The sequence below is a fragment of the Colossoma macropomum genome, unplaced genomic scaffold, assembly GCF_904425465.1.
Source record: "Colossoma macropomum unplaced genomic scaffold, Colossoma_macropomum, whole genome shotgun sequence".
NCBI classification, from domain to species: Eukaryota; Metazoa; Chordata; class Actinopteri; order Characiformes; family Serrasalmidae; genus Colossoma; species Colossoma macropomum.
Window position 1 is genome coordinate 38,328,177 of NW_023494795.1, and position 20,589 is coordinate 38,348,765.

Below are 20,589 nucleotides of genomic sequence, written 5' to 3' on the forward strand. Positions count from 1 at the left end.
CAGAGGGCTGTGATCCGATTATAAAACGATTATCAATGCATCTTGATGCATCTTTTTTTCTATACAGGATTTCTATTTCCTCACTGTGTGATGTCTTGGCACTTTTATAGCAAAGTATTTGTAATGATCCATAATGAATTTACTTCCAATATAGTTTATTAATAAAACAAATGGAAGTGATGTGGTAAGTGAACTGGAAGGCTCTCATTCACTGCTCTTGGAGCACATGAGACGCTGCTGCCACTCATCTGTGATAAAATGCGCTGTTACAGTGACATAAGATCCAGTGGCAATAGATGTCCACGCAGCACGTTACAGCCGTCCTTCCCCGTTTTCTTTAGTGATTTCATAACTTCGGTTTTGGTCTCGTTGTAGAGACGGGGGATCGCTGCGTCAGTAAAATATCATAGATACCGCGAAAGCCCTGGTTCTCAATGACTGAGAACTGGCGTGCAGACTGCAGGTCACAGAGCAACGCAGTCTCACCTAGCCAGTAGCTAACGAAAAGGCAAAGAGAGAGATTTAAGACAAACATGTATAAGCAGCGCAGTTGGTTTCCTGATACGTTAAATCTGCAACGAGACTGTCAATCACCAAAAAGTTGAGAAGATGAAGTCAGCTTCCCTTTTGAATTCTCCCGTTCCACCTTAAATGGTGCCGCATTTACGTTTGGCACCTCAGTCAGAATTTAAGGTGGAACAGGAAAATTTGAGCAAGAAGCTGGCGAATAAGAAGCGACTTCAGCCTCGTAAAACAGTCGAACGTTGAGAGACATTTTACAAGAAACTATTCAACTTTTGAGGAAAAGTTTTCTGGTGGAGATGGGAGGAAAGCAGCTACAGATAAAGTTTAAAGCAGAGCAAACTAAGTCGGCGTTTTTGTTCATATTTTTCGCCTATACTAGGACATCAGCACATACTGAGACATACTGGATATAAAATGTTGTGGCTCCCAAGGTCATTTAATTTTTGTTTAAAGAACAAAATGGCTCTTCTTAACATTTGGGTTATCGACTCCTGACCTAACCTGGCTTTTAATGCAGAGGGTACAGATTGGATTTCTCGCTCATCCAGTTGTGTTTTTGTTATGTGCCGCCACAGACTGTCCGGGTGCTGCACTTCCGCACTTCCAAGTTCCGCCTTTTGCATTCCGTCAACATTAAGTTACAAATTAAAATTTAGAAAATCGATTTTTGACATTTGTGAATCGATTCAGAATCGTTCACGTCCACATCGCGATTTTTCGATTTTTCCCCCCACCACTGTTGGTGATGCAGACAACAATAAAATTACAGCAGGATAAATGAGTTTCTGATGGGGAGTCTACAACAACAAAAACAGCCATATTTTCACCATCATTGTCAGTATTCCATTGCATGAGAGCCAACCTGGTAAGTAGTTCATCATCTCTTCAAAGGTTTGCTTGGCTCTTCTCTGTTTGTCCTCAGGAGAACGCTCTTCATTGTTCTCACAGAACACCGCATCTGAAAAGGTTCAACACAATGAAACGTGAGAAGGAGACCCTTTATTCTTTTGCAAAGGGGCTAGGATGGCCAATGAATCCTGGAAAGTACATTCCAGCATGGTGCAAAAGAAATATGAGGAGACTGGGAGCAAATAAACTACAGTTTACAGTTTGTATCTGTTTAGTGCTCAATGGCAACGTGCATCTGATCTTTTGCTCAGAACTGATCTTTTTGCCTTGGTGGTTCACATTCGTGAGGGAATATGACCCATACCTGACTTTAATGTGCCCTAAAACTAGTTGCACATGCATATCCCAATTAATAGTATCACATTCATCATGTGTGTTATCACCAGCAGCAGCAAATGAACAGACTAGATGCACAAGCGTTCATTACAAGGATTCACTCTGCACAGCTCTCAGCTGTTCATGATTGCAGGAGAATGTGAAAAAAGACCAGATGCTTTCATGTTCTGCAGCATTTACTGGCAGAAGCTGCAAGTTAGCCTGCTGCCAGTGCAGGACGTGCAGAAGGAAAAACAAATGAATTCCGATCTGAGCGTTCTTAAAAGGCCCATCTTATGGACTGAATTTCCCTTGCTTTTGAAGTATGTATTTAAAGAAATATAAATGTTGTTAAAGTTTCAAAATGTCCACTCACTACCCAGTCCATATGATCCATATGTGGAAACTAAGCTGCAAAAACAGCCAGTTTTGAATTCACTGTTTCTATGATGTGATATGAGAACCAGCTCATTTACATTCAGCCTACAGCAGGTTAGCCCCACCTATTCATACTCAAGTAAGCAGTGTTTCAGCTCTGAGTGCTTTTAAGTAAGACAAAATACAGGGCAGCCAAATAAAACAGAGTTCTTGTATTTTTTTGTCTGCGCCTTTTAGATAAAAAATATGCAAGTCACAAAAACAGCCTGTTTCATTTTAGGTATAAAGAGAGGTTGGAAAATGGCCATTTTTGGCAAATAAAACCACTAAAAAGACAATGGGGCTCATTCACTAATATCTTTGTTAAATTTGTTCTTGAAAAAGGTCCTAAGAAATAGTCTGGCATGGTCTTAAACCACAGAATTGTTCACACCTTCGTGTGTGTAGATTCTGTTCTTACCTAAGTGGGTTTTAAGAAGTAATTTCTTTGTAAGAATGACTGGTGAATGAGGCACACTGTCATAAGTGGATCTTAAGGCACAAAATAAAAAACAAGAAAAATGTAGGATATGACATGACCACGAATCGGGTGTGTATTTGGCTTTGTTCACACAGCAGGTAAAAGTGGCCCAAATCTGATCTTTTTCTTCATATGTGGCACAGAAGTGTTGTGTGTGTGGCAGAGTGAAAAGCAAAAAACACACTTAATCTGACATTTTCAATTCCGATTCGAGGCCCTTTCATATGTGGTACTGAAATCCAAAACGTATCCGATATGCTGCAATGCGACTCTGAACAGCCCAGATCGGAATTCATGCAACTTTTACGTCAATCCAACTCAACATTCGCGCTCGTAATCCTTTATGTTTCTGTACCAAAAAATGAGAAGGTGCTTATCTTAACTGCTCTGTGTTTGGAGAGATTTTGAAAGAAATGACTGAATGCAGCTGTAGGAGAACGAGGCCGCAGCGTCAAGGAAAGTTTGAGAGCAAAGTTTAAAGAATCCGAAGAAGCAAACCAAAGAAGTGACCGTGCCTGAATAACATGCACTTTTACAGCGAGCTCAAACACATTCTGGGTGATGAGCCCAGCTGTCAACCAATGAAGCTTCATGATCGCTCCTGTGGTGCTGGCGAAGATGAAACTGAACCCTTCAGGAGCGGATCTGCATTCTTCAGCAGTCATGATTGTTTACATCTGGACGAGCGCACCATGTGAAGCAATGTGAATCACTGCCTGTGTTGCCTGCTGCTTTGCAGGCCGTAAACTTTGAGTGCAGTTGCTATAGAACTACAGGCTCATTTTAGAAATTACATATGGCAGCATATATATCACTTCCACACAAAAATCACTTTGGACAGAATTATCCTCAGCCTGGTTAGCAGGTGTTAAAACATGACTAGCAGCGGTTGCTACTGATGGCTCTGTATTGTAAACAATAATCTAGCTCTGCTTCAAAACTGCTTAAGTTTAGACTCGTCACTTTCTCCTTCAAGAAATTAACTGAAACTACCAGAAGAAATGTGGATGAACTAGAAAAACAGATGGCAAGACCAGAAGAGACATGAGGAGAAGCTTGTTTATAATAGCAAAGCTGAAAAAGTGCAATTCTCTGATGTAACATTCTCTCTTTCATTTTTCTTGTCATGTGCCTTCAGTGCTGTGTCCATTGTTGTTTTTCTTTTCTCTTTTGCCTCTTGCTCAGCTTCAGGTTTAGTAAAACGTTCATCCTCTATTTTTGCACCTGAACAGTCGAGGCTCCTGTATACAGTTAAAAAGATCAGTTGAGGCTGCTTTTGCATAGCAGCATGCACTAGTGCCACTGCAAACATTTAGCAGATACGGCTAATTTTCTGTACATTCAGAATAATGCATTTGGTTACATCAATACTACTGACCGCTGCAGAATCATTTGGACAGAGAGACAGGCAGAGAGAAACTGTAGGGTTGCAGTTTCAGTTCTCAGAAAAGCTCAGAAATGACAGCTGACCTTTGTGTCTGTAATGTCTACAGTGAATGAGACAGCATGATGTGCATGACCACTGTCTCCACTTACAGACTAATCATTTTATCGAGGTTAGTTAGATAAGGATGTTATCAAAGCTTCATTGTGCCAGAGCAGAACCACCACATCCTCCCCTGCATGTCAGGATGAAAAAGCATTGTGCCTTCAAGCTGTAAAAGGTCTGCTATCTTGCAGATCTTGTTTAGTATTCAAATACTCTAAGTCAATATTCACGAGAAAGACTGAGGGAGGAAGAGGAGGCAATGGAAAAAAGAGTGAGAGAGATAAAGATACATGACTGTTTGCAGATCCGACCATATACAATCGTAGGTATTCAAGTAAACACAACTACAGACCTCTAAGGAGAGTGATTAGAGAGACGAGGCGGTGCTCCTTGAGGATCTTGTCCAGTTTGGACTGAAGGTAGTGGTCCATGTAAGCCTCCAGCGTTCTCTTAAACAGTATCCGACCTCCACACAGCACATGGTGCAGCCAGTCGGGCATGCGAAACACCACGCGACCTGACACAAACAAACATATATACCTACATCAGGAGCGTGCTGGCGGGGTGGGTGGATACGCCCGAGCCCCACCCCACCACTGCCACTGCGCAAAACCAGTTTAAAAATAAAACCTATAAACCTCAATTGCAAAAAGGGAAAAGTGTATGAAGTGATAATAAAACAGAAACATGTTGAGGAGGAGCACAGTTCTGTATTGCACGCAAGCCAGTCTAGCACCCTCACTCTGATTATTACAGAATGTGGGGTGGTGTCCCTGTAAAAGCATATGTTGCTCCAAAATGTGTATTATTCTTCAGTATTAATAATTAATTAGTGCCTTTACAGATGTGAGTTATACATGCCATGAGAACAAATGTACCCCCATACCATGACACTGGATTTTTAACTTTATGCTGGAAACACTCTGGATGGTACTTTGCCTCTTTTTCCATTAACCTTGTTTCATTAATCTGAAAGGATGACTCTCTCAGCATCTCCATTAAACATCAGACCATTAAATATGAGCTCGAGCCATGTGAAGTTGGTAGCATTTCTGGATGTTGTTGACATATGGCTTAACTTGCATTTGTGGACGAACAAGTAAACAATAAACTGGGTTTATTGATGAAGGTTCGTCAAAGTATTCCTCAGGCATGCCAGTTTTTAAGGCAACAGCATCTGAGGGATTCAAAGTCACAGGTATTCAGCTGTATTTCTCAGCCTTGTCCTTTACATACAGGTATGTTTCTCTGGATCCTCTTAACCTCTTGATGATATTATATACCTCAGAGGGTGAAACATAAAATCACTCGCTAAAGTACACTGGGCCTTCACCTACATTTTTCTTATTTGGGATTTGAATCTACACACACTCAAGAGCACAAAGGTGTGAACAGTTCTGTGGTGTAATAACACGTCAGTAATCTGACATAGACTTTTTCCCAGGACCTTTCTTAAGAACAAATTTCAGAAATGCTGAGGAAGATATTGGTGAATTAGGCCCAATGTTCTTAACCTGTTGAATTATCAATTAACACATTTTTGGGCAGAGTGGTGAGCCTTGACCCATCCTTGCTCATCAAGAATAGGCCTTTCCTGGATGCTCCTTTTATACTCAAGTATGATAGCATCATATGTTTAAGTTATTTCTTGAAAATTCTTATTCTTTAATGGCCTCTGTTCTAACCTTTTTGGTACAAGTTGCAGGCATCAATTTCAAAATGAGTCTGTATACAAAAAAACTATTAAGTTAATAAGGTAAAACATTAAATAGCTTGCCTTTGTACTGTTTTTGTTTACTGGTCAGATTGGATTTACAGATCACTGCTTTTTGTTTACTTTTGTGTTTCACACACTGTCACAACCTTTTTTGGATTTGAGGTTTGTGTCTCTGGACGGCAGGCACAGTTTGGTTGTGTTAAAAACCTCAAAAGCCTTGATATAATAGCAACTTAAATTTCACAAATTGAGGCTGGAATGTACATCATGCTCAGTTCATATACATATATGGGAATAAAAGATGCCATACATGGTCTACATTATAAAACTCAATGTAGGTTTGCCAAAGTGTATAATGTCAAAGTTTCAAGGTCACAGGCATTCAGCTGTATTTCTCGGCCTATATCAAGATCATGCCTTGAAAGTCTAGGTTTACTGAAAACTCATGAAGCTTTTTAGCTTTTTAAGCTTTTTTTCTGCATTTTACGATAGTGTTCTACCCAAGTGTGGCTAAGGCTAAAAAACTGATATCATCAGAAATATTGCTGAGTTTATGCACGAGTTGGCTTTTGGAGCCTGCTGGGGAGCATATATGCCTCAGTCAGCAGCACACATGCCCTTAGAAATTGCTCTGCGGTATCGGTACTGCATTTACCGATTCAGTATCAGTATTGGTGCAACCCTACTAAATTTCCCAGACTCAAATCAGAACTAAAAAGTTTTTTTTAATAGTGTCTCATTACTGGCATTGCAATTTAGTTTGACGCTAGACTTAATCCATGTGCAGGAAACTGGCTGTATATGTCTAACAGTATCCATAAACCCTGTTTGCTTACATTTATTAAGAAATTAAAGGTATTAATAATTAGTTAGTTATCTCTTTCATCTAAAAACAGCCTCTTTTGGAAAGGCATTCTACTAGATGTCGGAATGATACTGCTGGGATTTGACTGCATCAGCCACAAGAGCATTAGCGAGACCAGATCCTAATGTTGGATTAGTTCCTTTGCTCCACAGCCCAATGCTAGCATAATTTGGAGACCGCAGGCATATTTGAGGCTGTTCCAGATTGTCCCATTCTATCCGCAATGCTTTTCTATGGAAATTACAGGGTTATGTGCGCACATTTATTGGCGTGTACCTTAAACTAGCTGCATCCACTAATTAGTAGAATTTGTCTGGAATCTCTTTTTCAACATATAATGCATCAGCCATGTTCTTCAGGAACAGCTCACTGTTCAGGATGGGATTACAGAAAGGACAGAAATAGCATATTGTTCTGAATGGGATTACAGTGAGGACACCGCTGATCTCAGATTATAAACCATCAGGTGTAGGTATGTCAGGGTGAAACTGGAAAGGATTACAATTCTCTCAAGGCAGCTTTGTGTAGACTGTTTAAAAAAAAACGTTATGGTGTTAAAATGATGCCTTTTTAAACGTGTGATGCATACATCTCATACTTAAAACAGAGTTTGGTGTGAAACTCTCTATTCTAGAAAAAACTGACATGTCAGAATTGTTCACTTTTGTGGTGAAAGGTAACCAGTTGCTGAAGAGTTCAATGCCTCTGAAAGCGACCTCACAAAAAAGGAAAATGGAATAATTACAAATTCATTGCCTCTGGTTTTGAGATAAACGTGTTAACATCCATTTTGGGCGGAGACTTGCATGCAGGTTGTTGTAAGGCAAAACATTATCCTTTTTAGCCTTATTTACAATAATCAACATTACATATGCAGGTTCACTGGTCATTTTGAATATGGAATAAAATGGTTATATTTGCACTGTAGCCACCTTAACCCCTGTTTCCCATCACCATGATTGTAAAAAAATCAGTCATTAAGTTTTTCTCTACAACATGGCATTTCACATCAAACTCCTCTAAATGACTGTGTTTACAACTCAAGAATTTAATTATGCAGAAATTTTGAAAAAACAGTGGAATAAGGAGAACTGCGAAAAACAGAGACAACCAATAAATATTTTGAAACTGGTACATATAACATTAAATATAAATAATACTCAACAACACTGTATAGAGTGTTAAACATTTCCAGGTCTTCAGGCCACAACCAGCCTTCTGTCCATGCTGGATGAGAGACTAAAGAGAAGGCATCCTCAACATTAACTGGTCCGTTGTGGAAGATTTATGGCACTTTTATTGGTGCTCAGCATCAAAGTTCATGTTTTTAAAATTGTGAAGTGTGTCTGGTGGTGTAGAAGCGTGCAATGTTCCACAGAAACCAGTGAGAAGAAGTACATACTTAAAAATGATGGTTCTTCAAACGTTCTTTAGTAAAGAAAATGGTTCTATATAGAATGTAGAACGAAAGCTCAAAGAACCCTTTGCATGATTAAATGGTTCTTTGCATCATGAAAGGGTTCTTCAGATTAATGGAGAATGGGCTATATAGAACCTTTTCAAAATGGGTTCTATATAGCACCAAAAAGCGTTCTTCTATGGTGTCAAGCTTGTTACAATAGAAGAACCCTTTTTTGTGCTATATGGAACCCTTTTCAAAATGGTTCTATATAGAACCATTTTGAAGCAAAAGGTTCTTTGAGTGTTCATGGTTCTATACAGAACCATTTTTTTATTTACTAAAGAACCCTTTAAGAACCATCACTTTTAAGTGTGTAGGCTTTAGAGAGTCTATATAGGCTTCATGTGAATACCTGCTTAGTACTGGACCCACTGGTGCTGGAACTTACCTACATACATCATGTAGTCATAAACGCCCTCCAGATCCATTACCTCCAGAAAGTAGTTCTGGTTTTGTCTTCTGTCCATGCTGTCCGGCTGGTCGGCGTTGTTTTTGTAAAGCTCGTTGAAAAGCTGAGGCAAATACAGAAAGTGTCACTTCTACAGATAAAGATATGTACAGTCATACATAAAAGTTTAGACATCCCTGCTCAAATGATGTTTTGTTGAAATGAAAAAAAGTTAACACATCCTCTACAGAGTACAGAGAGTTTAACACCCTGAAAAAAAAACATAAAACGTAACATTGTGCAAAGGCCACATTTTTTATTTATTTTTTTAATTCAGCAAATCAACCATTTGCACAATGGCACAAAAAGTGCAGAAGTGTATTCTCCAAAAACTTATTTTCACTCTGAAAATCAACAAAAGATGTTAATTAACCAGGGGTGCCCAACCTTTTGCATACGACTGTATGTACCCATAGAAATTGGCTGCTTTTTGTCTTTTGAGTGTTTCTTCCTTGATATCATTCACCAGTGTTTTGAAAAAATGGGTGCAGAAAAAAACAATCCACTGACTCATCCCAATTTAGAGACCGTTTTTCAAAACATACTATCCGTGGTTAGGTTAAATTTTATGGGAGTGCCTCAAAAAACCTGGTTTGTCTGGAAAATCAACAATGTAATGGGTGAAAAAAGTGTGTTGTACCTTCTTGTTTCCGGTGGTGGGGCTGAGGACGGTGAGCTCGGGACGGCTGGGTTTGGGTTTAGGAGACTCACATGAGCCGAAGAAGGACTGGAGGAACGGCTCCAGGTTCTGCCCTTTCTTCATGGTCACAAAACACAGACGCACAACTCAAGAGAACAGCTTATTGCTTAGTTACAGTTACAGTCAGACACCACTGATCTTTTCAGATAATCATACATACACGATCTCAACATGTATCAGAAAATCAAATTTGAAACAGTGTATCGTGATGTAAAATTGTACATTGCTGTATCATTACGCCCCTTAGTTTCTTACAAGGGTGTCTCATTTACCATCATTTGTGGGAACCACTGTTCTTCAAAGGGTTTATTTTGCTAGAGGGCAGCATGTCAGGAACCGAGAAAGTTCACTTGGGGAGCTTTTATGTATCTGAGCAAACTAATCTGTGTAAAATATAATTGAAGTTCTGTTTTTTTTAAACTTACAAAATAGCACTGGGCAGTATGGCCGAAAATGTGTATCGTGGCATGATAAAAGTTTCTGGTGTATATATAAAACTGTTTAAGGTGCTTAAGTAAACCCATTTTTGTAGGTTAACAGTGGCTTATCATTCTGCATTCTTCACTTTTTAATGGATCATTCTTCCAGATTGGTTCAAAGAACTTTTAACTGACGAGGACTTTAGACTAAAATCCTTTTACTTAAGCAACCCTATACCTTAATTATGTTTATTTCATTAAAACAATGAAAATGACTGAATGTTGCTTTCTGTCCTTAACAAAACACATAACATGACACTACAGAGACTTAACTCAAAAACCCTAACCAGCACATGACTAGCAAACACAGCTTTGAACAGACAACATCATAAAATCTTTCATTACGATAAAAAATATAAACAGAAATATGTGCTTTAGTAATGACAATTCTTAATGTGACACACTGATCGTCAGACTTTGAGACACTTCAGAACACTGGGCCTCATTCCTATATCTTCCTCTAAGTTTTTTCTTAAATTTGTTCTTGAGAAAGTTCCGAAGAAAAAGTCTACATCCGATTCATGACGTGTTCTTAAACTGCAGAACTGTTCACACTTTTGTGGTCTTGAGTGTGTGTAGATTCTGTTTTTACCTAGGAACTAACTCCAAATAAGAAAACACTGAATGTGAAAATCCTCTAGACAACTGTGTGGGTTTTAAGAAGAAATTTGGCTTTTAAAACTGTGTGGGTTTTAAAAAGAAATTTGTTCTTAAGAAATGCTGATGAAGGCCCAATGAGATCTCACTGCTCGCCATGTGGCCAAGAGGGACAGAAATGCAGTGTCACTTCCTGCTCTAAAAGCACGTGGCTAAAATAAGTCCCTGCCTATGAACTTTAGTGTCCACTCTTTGTGCTTTGTTGGTGATGTGAAAATATTGGACAGCATTTTTTGAATTAAGTTTTTTAATTTAATAATTTAACTCCTGATAAATCTGAATCTTTCAACTTCACTTTAAAATAAATTTTAAAAATCTTTCAAAAAACTGTATTTTGTATAGATTTAGCTTATTACTATCTTAATTAAAGCCATGGGTTTAAATAGATCATAACAAAATCCATGTAAATATCTAAGGTCTGGATATTTAACTGTTTTTAACAACTAAAGTAAATGTGAAATAGGTTCACTAGTTCTACAGTTACAGACTGTTGTCCACTTGTTTCTCTGCATGCAAGTGGATCAGACAGCGGTGAAAGACTCCACTCACTGTCCACTCTATTAGACACTCCTACCTTGTTGGTCTAGCTTACAGATCAAAGTCAAAGACAATAGCTCTCCTTCTTCTAGTTAGTTCTCCATCAGTGGTCACAGGACGCTGTTGGTTGGATATTTTGGTTGGTGGACTATTCTCAGTCCAGCAGTGACACTGTGGTGTTTAAAAGGAAATGTGTCCTGTGGGGGTCCTAATCACCGAAGAACAGCGTGAAAGGGGGCTAACAAAGTATGCAGAGAAACAGATGAACTACAGTCTGTAATTGTAGAACTACAAAGTGTTCCTATATGGTAATTGGAGCTGATGAACAATGAGTGCAGAAACAAGGAGATGTACTTAATAAAGTGGCCTGTCAGAGTGCGTCAATACTGCTTTCTAACACTAAGCACGCAGCTGCTTCTCTGGACGTTGCAAAAATGCTGCTAAATGTTGTTTAACATCCAAATTTCTAAGAGCCTAAAGCTGGCTTTTCATCTGCCGGCTTCATGTTCAAATTGTCCATACCACCTTAAATGTAGCAGCAGTAACTGCTGTACCATTTAGGTTGGAACGAGAAATCTGAGTAAGAAGCTGGTGAATGAGAAGCCAACTCAGCTTAATCATGAATTTCTCAAGCCATTTCTCTTGACGCAACATCAAGGTGTTGCCCGATGTAGTTGACTGAGTGAGTCAGTAAGAGAGGAAACAAGCGCAACAGTTATGACAAAACTCATGAAGAAGAATTTCAACTGGTATACTGGATGATCCGGTATGCTGCCCACTGCTAATACAAAATATCGAAAACCAAACTGAAATTTGACCTTGGAATTAAAAATTGTACCAGGCCTGAAAATGTGTGCATTGTTATGCTCCTAATATGCATGCCTGCATGCTGTGCTGTGAAAACAGCAACTATCAAATGTGTTCATTTTAGAATATTCCATTGAATATTATCTCAAATATTCAAATATTCTTTAATAATTACAAGCAAAACTTTTCATTTTATTAACTGTATAGAAAAACATTGCCTTTTTGTGCTATTGTATAAATCCTATTAAATTATTGTGCTTTTTCAAAAATGTAATTGAACTATTATAAGGTAATGAAGAAAAAACATCACTTCACATCATATTTCATAAGAAGCTGTATTATAATGTGGATCCTGCTCAATCTGGCAACCCTGATCTGGCTCTGAACAGCAGTGAGCACTGGTGGAGACCACAACCATTGTGTTAAAAATGCAAACAACTTTTTGGTGAACTCTTGTCAGTGAGCGGGGAGTGATGAGGGTTTTTAAGAGATTCCAAGCAGCGTTATACCGGAGCAAACAACAAATTCAGCCATGTTGGCTTTAACAGCGGTGGAGTAGGAAACTTGCTTGGACTGCACCTGGAGTTAAAACTGATAAGGTTGCCTAGAATTGCAAGAGTCTCACAAGCTGTGCCAAATCACAAAGTTCATAAAAGTGATAAACCATGGCTGTTACTGGAATGGCTTCTCCATTTTGAATATTTTAATGATCAAATTTATTGGTCACACATTATTTGGATGGTCCCCTATAGATGATCTACAGATACATATGTTACTAACAAACTTTCTGGTGATACTCAGTTGATTATCAACAACATTAAGGTTAGTGTTAGGTCTATTAGCAGGTGTAGGTTTTTCCTTGAGGTTAGCGTTAGGGGTAGGTTCAGTGCTGGGGACAGAGTCTTTCACACACAACTACAAGTTCAGTTGCATTTAATAGATATTTAGTTGAATATTAGATAAAGATATACTGAACATCTACAAAATATCTATAGTGGACCACCCAAATAAAGTGTTACCAACTTATCTATTATTATTAAATGCTTGTCGCAGCCCTAACCAACACACCACTGTATTAAATACCAGCTGTATTTAATCAAATTCAGAATTTTTTTGTATCTTTACACTCAGAGAATTAAGAGGCATTTTATTCGCTGTTTTTGAAGATTAAATTAAAAGTTAAATTATGGCAATGATGAGGGGGGGTACTTGTGTTAATCTACTATAACAACAACAACAATAATTATAATAGATATTTACACATCTTAACACTCACCTCCTTGATAAGTTTCCCTGGTACTGATTTAAAAATCCTTCCTGCAACCAAAAACATACAAGAAACAAGAAATGTTTACATATAAGCTACATAAGCATGTGTCATCATGAGGTTAGGGAGCTGGTTCTTTGGGCACAGAATAAAAAAGCACTTATAGAGCAAAGCCCCAACTGACAGTGTTTAAAACCTCAACAGGCTTAATGTGTACAAAAAGCTAAGCTATTAAGACATACATTTATAGCTGTAATTACAGGCTTTGCAGTTTCAGTTAGGAGTTAGGTAGTTGTAAGGAGTTTAGGTAGTGGTAAAACTAGACAGAGAGGATTTTCACACCCACACTGAGTCACTAGTGTTTGAACTAGATGTAGCACTCTGTTATTGTAGGTGTGTCCTATTATTATTTTATTGTATTTTTGTTCGAAATTACTTGATTTTGTTGTGCAGCATTTTGGCTGGCATTTGTCATAATATGTAAATGTGCTCCTCAGTACAGTTAAAATGTGTGGAATCACAGTGTAATTAAATAATAACTCATACACTGGAAACCAAAACATAAACCGACTGTTCTGAGAACGCCGAAAAGTTATAACATGACAAGAAACAGTAAATGCTATTAAATAATACTGTATTTATTTATATTTATTTAGAGTAATTATGTAATTATAGTAATTTCCCAAAATTACATTACTACAAACAGCTATTCAAACAGAATAAAAAGGGTAGCTGTTGAGCTCAAATCTAAAAATCGCAAAAAATCTAGATACTCATTTTTTGGACTGTCAATTTATATCATATGAGAATCAGTTTATACATGTATCAGCAACAAAATTAGTTTTGTGTCAGTAAATGCAGTGTTTCCAAACACTTGAACCGTAGTGTGTCTACAGCTGTGTGAAAGAATTTGTGTTTTCTTTCTTTTCTTTTTTCCACTTCAAAAATCAACAAAACATATTGGCCAGGGGTGCCAAAACCTTTGCATACACCATGTGTTTGTGGGTGATGGAGGAGTTTCTCGCACCCAGATTGACGTCAGGCAGCATCTTGTCGAGGAACTGTGTCTCCATGCTGTTCGGAGAGAGGAAGTCTGCCAGAAGTTGACTGTTGCTCAGCTCAGGATGTCGCAGCAGGTTCTGCAAAACAAACATGTAAGAAAAAAATGACACGTGCAATCTTTCCTCACCAAGACGGACATTTAACCTAGACTGCCAAACATATGGCTACACATCATCAGAATAACGGAACAAGAAGGAAACAATGCATTTGTGGCTTTGCAATGTAATCTACACTGCACTACCGTTAGTACAGTTTGTCTAAGCCAGGGATTGCAACCCAAATGTTAAGAAGAGCCATTTTGTCCTTTCAAAAAAATAAAACCACCTTGGGAGCCACAACATTTTATGTCCATTTTACCATCTTGGCTGTAAATATATCTCAGCATGTGCTCATGTCCTAGTATAGACTAAAAATTATAAACAAAAACGCAGACTCTTTGCTCTGCTTTAAGCTTCAGCTCAGCTATAGCTTTTCTTGCATCTCTGGCAGGAAACTCTTCCACAAAAGTAGAACAGTTTCTTGTAAAATGTTTCTCAACATTTTTTCTTTTTAGTCTTTTTACGAGGCTGAAGAAGGAACGAGAAAATTCAAGCAAGAAGCTGCCGAATGAGCTTCGTGACTTTTCAGTGTTTGGCAGTTTCTTGTTGCAGATTAAACGTATCAGGAAACAAGCTAGAGTGAATATAAATGCAAATAAGTCAAACCGTCTCCAAATTATAGATGTTCGTCTTAAATCTTTCTCTTTGCCTTTTCGTTAGCTACAAGCTAGGCGAGATAGTTGTTTGTGTTGTTATGGTGACCAGCAGTCTGTACGTCAACCTTCATGGTTAAAGTTTGGTAAATTAGCAGATATAGGCTTTATTAAGTCCAGAGTTTAAGATCATTTATTGTTAAACTGTGTTAAAATGATCAGCAGAGCTTTATTTTACTGCCATTTTATTTTTACCTAAAAATCCAATTCTGCTGTGGAGCCACAACAGGGCAGTAAAAGAGCCGCGTGTGGCTGCGGAGCCGTGTGTTGCCGACCCCTGGTCTAAACTATAATCTAAGGGTGCGTTCAGGTCGCTCTTGATTTCACTTCAAAACAAACTCTGGTGTGGTTCATTTAAAGGCAGTTTGAATGCAAAACAGATCAAAGATGAGACAGAATGAACCATTGTCTCCTCTCTGCAGAACGTCTCTGTTATGTAGAAAAGACGAGTTTCTGATTTGATACGTTCATGTTCATGTAATCATCTTTAAAATGTGCTCTAAATCAGTAATCAAAGACTGATAGTTTTTTAAATGAGACTGAGGCACATTTGAAGTCATTACAAAATGCCCGACAAACCCATTTTACTGCACACATAAATGACATTATGTATTGGAAGGCATCAATGTTTCTCTGTTGTGTAAAAGCAGTAAGCCACTTGAGGCTGTTAAATGGATTTCGCCCTGCTTTGCATCATGCAAAACCAAAGGAACGCAGTAAGTCTCAGGACTTGTTGCACTAATGTCACAAGACAGAGGCAAACAAGGCATAAATCAAACCTACGATCCCAGACAAAACAGAGAACAGCAAGATTCAGAAAGGTGGCTGGACATTGTCAGTTATTGTGCGTCATAAAACCTGCCCAGTCAGTTGTGACCTATTACTTTTGTTTACATCTTCAGTTTGATGTTAAATATGTCAGTGTGAATGATAAGTAAAACAGAACTACAATGCAACAACGTATCACTTTCTGCTTTGGTCTGGACCAAGGCAACCTAAATACAAGTATAAACACACCTTATAAGTAGTCAATGCAGTCAAAGTCATCTAAACATCTGTGATGCATCCACTGACACTGAGACATAACTTCATGTTAATATTATATTCAGGGGTCACCATGACAGACAAAACAAGTTTGCAAACTAAAACAGGGTGGGCTACCTGTAGGTACTCCTCAAATTCACCACGCTTTGAGTTTAGGAACTCATAATTCTTTGGCCCTATGATTCTTTTGGAGGGGAGTTGTGCATCTTGGAATGAACCTGTCAAAGAGAAAATAGCACACTTCAGTGTTTCCCACAGCAGTCTGTAAAAGTTTGGGCGCCCCAGGTCAAATGACAGGTTTGGTTGATTTATCTAAGTAAAAATAATTTTACACATCTTCTAAAGAAAACACATTTCTGCACATTAAAATACACAATTATTAAACACACTTATTGGCTGAATTTAACACATTGGAAAAAAAATAAAACATAAAATGTGGTCAGTGCAAAACTGATCAAATTTTATATTTTGTAGGGGATGTGTTAACTTATTTTCACTTACAAAATCAACAAAACATCATTTTACTAGGGGTGTTCAAACTTTTTGGTGTGTGGTGGGAAGACACTGGGAGAATACAGACCCTAAAACATAACACAACATAAAACTATTTGTAACAGAACTTTTTTATTTACATGTGTTTTTATGACACTGTTTTTTACAAATATAGCACTGAGCTTTCAGTGTGTGATCCATTTCTTTTCTGTGTAAGTATTTGAGACTAACAATCGAATCTCAGCTGGTTGAGTGCAGCGTTAATTTCCATCAACAAACTGCCATTATATAGATTTTTCTACTGAATTGGGAAGTCAGAGTTTAAACAACACATTTCAGACCATTAAGTAAATTAACTAACATCCTTTAGCTCTTTGTGATTCTATATCTTCATTATGTTTATTTTATTAAAACAAACGAATGAACATTCCATTTTGACACTATGAAAACAATCATAACACTACCAAAATATTACCAAATGTTTCACTAGTGATAGTTTCGGTAGTAACAGTTTTAGCTAATTTTAGGCATAACTCAAAAATGCTTTGAACAGCTGTACACACATATAATCCTAATATTTCTGTTAAAACACAAAAAAATAGTTTTTTAACTTGCAGAAAATATACTGACTGGCCACTTACATTGTACATTTCCTTGTATCTACAGTCATTGTCCATTTTATCAGCTCCACTTATCATACAGATGCAGTTTGTAGTTCTACAATTACAGACTGTAGTCCATCTGTTTCTCTGTATACTTTGTTTGTCCCCTTTCACTCTGTTCTTCAATAATCAGGACCACCACAGAGCAGGTATTATTTGAGTGGTGGATCATTCTCAGCACTGCAGTGACACTGAGGTGGCGGTGGTATGTTAGTGTGTATTGCGCTGGTATGAGTGGATCAGACAGCAGCATCCTGTGACCACTGATGAAGGACTACAGGATGACCAACAAAAACTGTGTAGCAACAGATGAGCTACTGTTTCTGACTTTAGATCTACAAGGAGGTCCAACAAGGTTGAAGTGTCTAATAGACTGGATACTGTGTGGACACAGCACTGCTGTGTCTGATCCACTCAGACCAGAGCAACACACACTAACATGCCACCATTGAGTCAATGTCACTTCAGTGCTGAGAATGATCCACCACCCAAATAACGCATGCTCTGTGGTGGTCCTGTGGGGTTCCTGACCATTGAAGAACAGGATGAAAGGGAGCTAACAAATATGCAGAGAAACAGATGGACTACAGTCTGTAACTGTAGAACTACAAAGTGCAAATATATAGTAAGTGGAGCTGATAAAATGGACAATGAGTGTAGAAACAAGGAGGAGTACTTCATGAAGAGGCTGGTCGGTGTATGTGTTTCAGTAGTGACAATTCCTGTCTTCAATGTCTTCAGACTTTGTAACACATTACTTCAAAACAGTGGGATCTAACTGCTCACGATGTGGCCATGGGGGCACAGGGATGCAGTCTCGCTTCCTGCTCTAAAATGCAGGAGCATGGCTAAAATAAGACTCCGCCTATGGACTAAAACTCTTTGTGTTTTGATAGTGACATGAAAATGTGGTTCAGCTAGTTTGCATTGAAGTCCTTGTAGTTACTGAACAATAAGCCTCAGTATGTAATAAGCAATAAAATAAATAAAAAATATCTTGATATTATGTTTCTGTTTCGCTAATAAACAAAAAATAAATAATAGGTAGATAAATGCTACAAAAGTTCAATTCAATATACCTGGGCGCACCACCAAAGTATAATCTATGTGTGGAAATCACTGCAGTTAGAAATGAAAAACTTTAGATGAAAATTCAGTACCAAAAAAGCTGTGTCACTAGAGAAGAGGACACAGATAGAAAAAGAGAGAGAGAAAATCATCTGTACCATGGAATTCTGTGAGTTTGGACTCCAGGACATAGAACTCAAGGTACCTCCTGAAGATTGACCATGTTTCCATCTCATGACCAACTGAAAACGAGAGAGAGAGAGAGAGAGAGAGAGAGAGAGAGAGAGAGAGAGAGAGAGAGAGAGTAAGCATTCTGGATCATTTCAAATATGTTCCAACAAACGTTTTGTTTTTAGTTGAAAACTCCTAGACTCCTGACAAAACTCAGCTACTCTGTTGACAAAGAAAGAAACCAGACAAAAAGAAACCAGACAAAAACCAGTGACCCTGCCTGATCCTCTTAAATGGACACGGCCCACCGGTGGGCTCAAAGTTTTATTACATACTTCTATAAGAATCTAAGAACAGCTCAGCTAGTTTGCATTGAAGTCTCTGTAGTTACTGAATAATAAGCCTTAGTATGTAATAAACCTGGAATTTTAAAGGGTAAAGCAACAATACCTCAATGAGTAGTTGATTTAATCAACTAATTGATTAGTACATCAACTGATGAACTTGAACTGATGTGGCAGATCTCAAATGGAATAAAGGTGTCATTTTTGTAAAAAGTAACTTGACTGAAGAGACTTTGAGAAAGAAAATTCTATTTTTGAAGTTCTTGGGTATTTGATGTACTTTTGTCCATTGTGTAAAGAAACCACATATTTGAGATAACATGGTTTGTTAGTATGACAATTGTGTCATGTAGTTTGCACACTGCTAATTGGTAGGGCATAAGCTTCCATTGTCTGTTGCTACATTAACCTCGCAGCTCTTAAAAAAGCAAACTGTAGACACCAAACATGTCCTGGCTGATTGACTACATTTGAGGTTAGGGGATAATTTGAAAATTTTCACAGAAATACTGCTTGAAAGGACAGCCCCCCTCACCATGCTGGAGGTCATGGCGCTCCACGTCAATGCAGAAGACAGGAATGCGTTCTTTTTTGGCTTCATCCTCATAGAAGTCCACAAAGGGAATGGCGATGGTCCATGCTGAAAGGTTCCTGTGCGTTCCTGGAGGGCTGACCATGTTCTCCGGTACAGGAGATTCATCCTCCACTACCACAGTAGCCTCCTCCACCTGATCCACACAAAGAAACAAACACATCTGCTGTGGTCAGAGACCAACTGTCTTTTAATTAAAATACAGTTAAAACGGCTATTATAATGTATATACCCAGAAATGTAGTAACACCCAGAAATGTAATACAATTTAGCACTTGTTTAAAAAATGTAATAAAACCAGATAATGTAATAACTTGCCCAATAATGTAATACAATTCTTAATTGGTGATGTAATCATATGTTCTTTGCATAAGGAAAGAGAAAACAAGTAAAACAAACAGGAGTTTCCAAAACTGGAGCTCAAACGGTAACTTTTAAGAACTGTGGAAGACCTGGTAGACCACCAAATCACGTCACCATTAGATAAACAGCACTTAAAGCTTTCATCTTTGCTTCTGATCTGATCAATTCTGCACGTGTTTCTGTCCATCCTTCTCCTATAAGAGGACACTTTAATGCTATGGGTCTGAAATTCCACCCCAGAGTCCAAACCTCAACATCACTGGTGGCGTTCAAAATTACTCGGATTGTGAGAAACAGAAACTGCAACCAACTTCTAAGACTGAACTTTGGAGTGTGGAAAAATCCCCCTGCACATGTCTTTAAAAAACTGAAAGCAAGACTCCTGAAAAAAATGGGAAGCTGTAATAAAGGCAAAGAGTCGACACACTAAATACTGAACAAAATATTAAGCTAAGGCTCCTGTGTAAGTTTCTGTGTAATATGTTTTCTGCTGACACAGAAAAATAAATAACTTGTACTTCTTAGACATTCAATGACAAAGTCCTCTGTAAAATATTTCTAAACCTGCAACAGAAGACACCAAGAAAACACCAAGTAAGTATGAGGAAATGTTCTCTTTTTCTTTCCATTCTCACAGAAAACCTCGCCCACATTGCGCACGTAAAAGCCCGGATTAACACAATGTCAAGCCCAACCCTTATCACATCAACAGTCCCTAAATACATTCCAAAATCACCACAGGAACCACCCCCGTGGGAGATTTGATCACATGCTTGAGCTGTTGTTGACTTCAGGCTCTCATGCCCGATTTTAATCTACTTCTGCAAAAGTATTGTTCTAAATGGATAATCACAACCAAAGATGTTCTGACAGCTCTCATGATGAGTTTTCACTTCTGCAAATCCATGGACACATCTTAACCCCAGATAAAGCTTGGATGCCCAGACTTAAATGGAATGGTGGCA

The 20,589-nt window shown here is 38.2% G+C and overlaps 1 protein-coding gene across 2 annotated transcripts in view; it reads right to left on the reverse strand.

Annotated features, from left to right (window-relative positions):
- Positions 1 to 20,589, reverse strand: part of snx14 (sorting nexin 14) — a 53,678-nt gene that overhangs the window by 1,375 nt on the left and 31,714 nt on the right. For both annotated transcript variants that reach the window (XM_036582368.1, XM_036582367.1), the window contains 9 exons: positions 19,205 to 19,397; positions 18,313 to 18,396; positions 16,050 to 16,150; positions 14,103 to 14,214; positions 13,085 to 13,125; positions 9,269 to 9,385; positions 8,569 to 8,692; positions 4,489 to 4,653; positions 1,388 to 1,483 (listed from right to left, as the gene is read on the reverse strand). In XM_036582368.1, the coding sequence (XP_036438261.1) occupies positions 1,388 to 1,483; positions 4,489 to 4,653; positions 8,569 to 8,692; positions 9,269 to 9,385; positions 13,085 to 13,125; positions 14,103 to 14,214; positions 16,050 to 16,150; positions 18,313 to 18,396; positions 19,205 to 19,397 (1,033 nt within the window). The remainder of the gene's footprint in view (positions 1 to 1,387; positions 1,484 to 4,488; positions 4,654 to 8,568; positions 8,693 to 9,268; positions 9,386 to 13,084; positions 13,126 to 14,102; positions 14,215 to 16,049; positions 16,151 to 18,312; positions 18,397 to 19,204; positions 19,398 to 20,589) is intronic.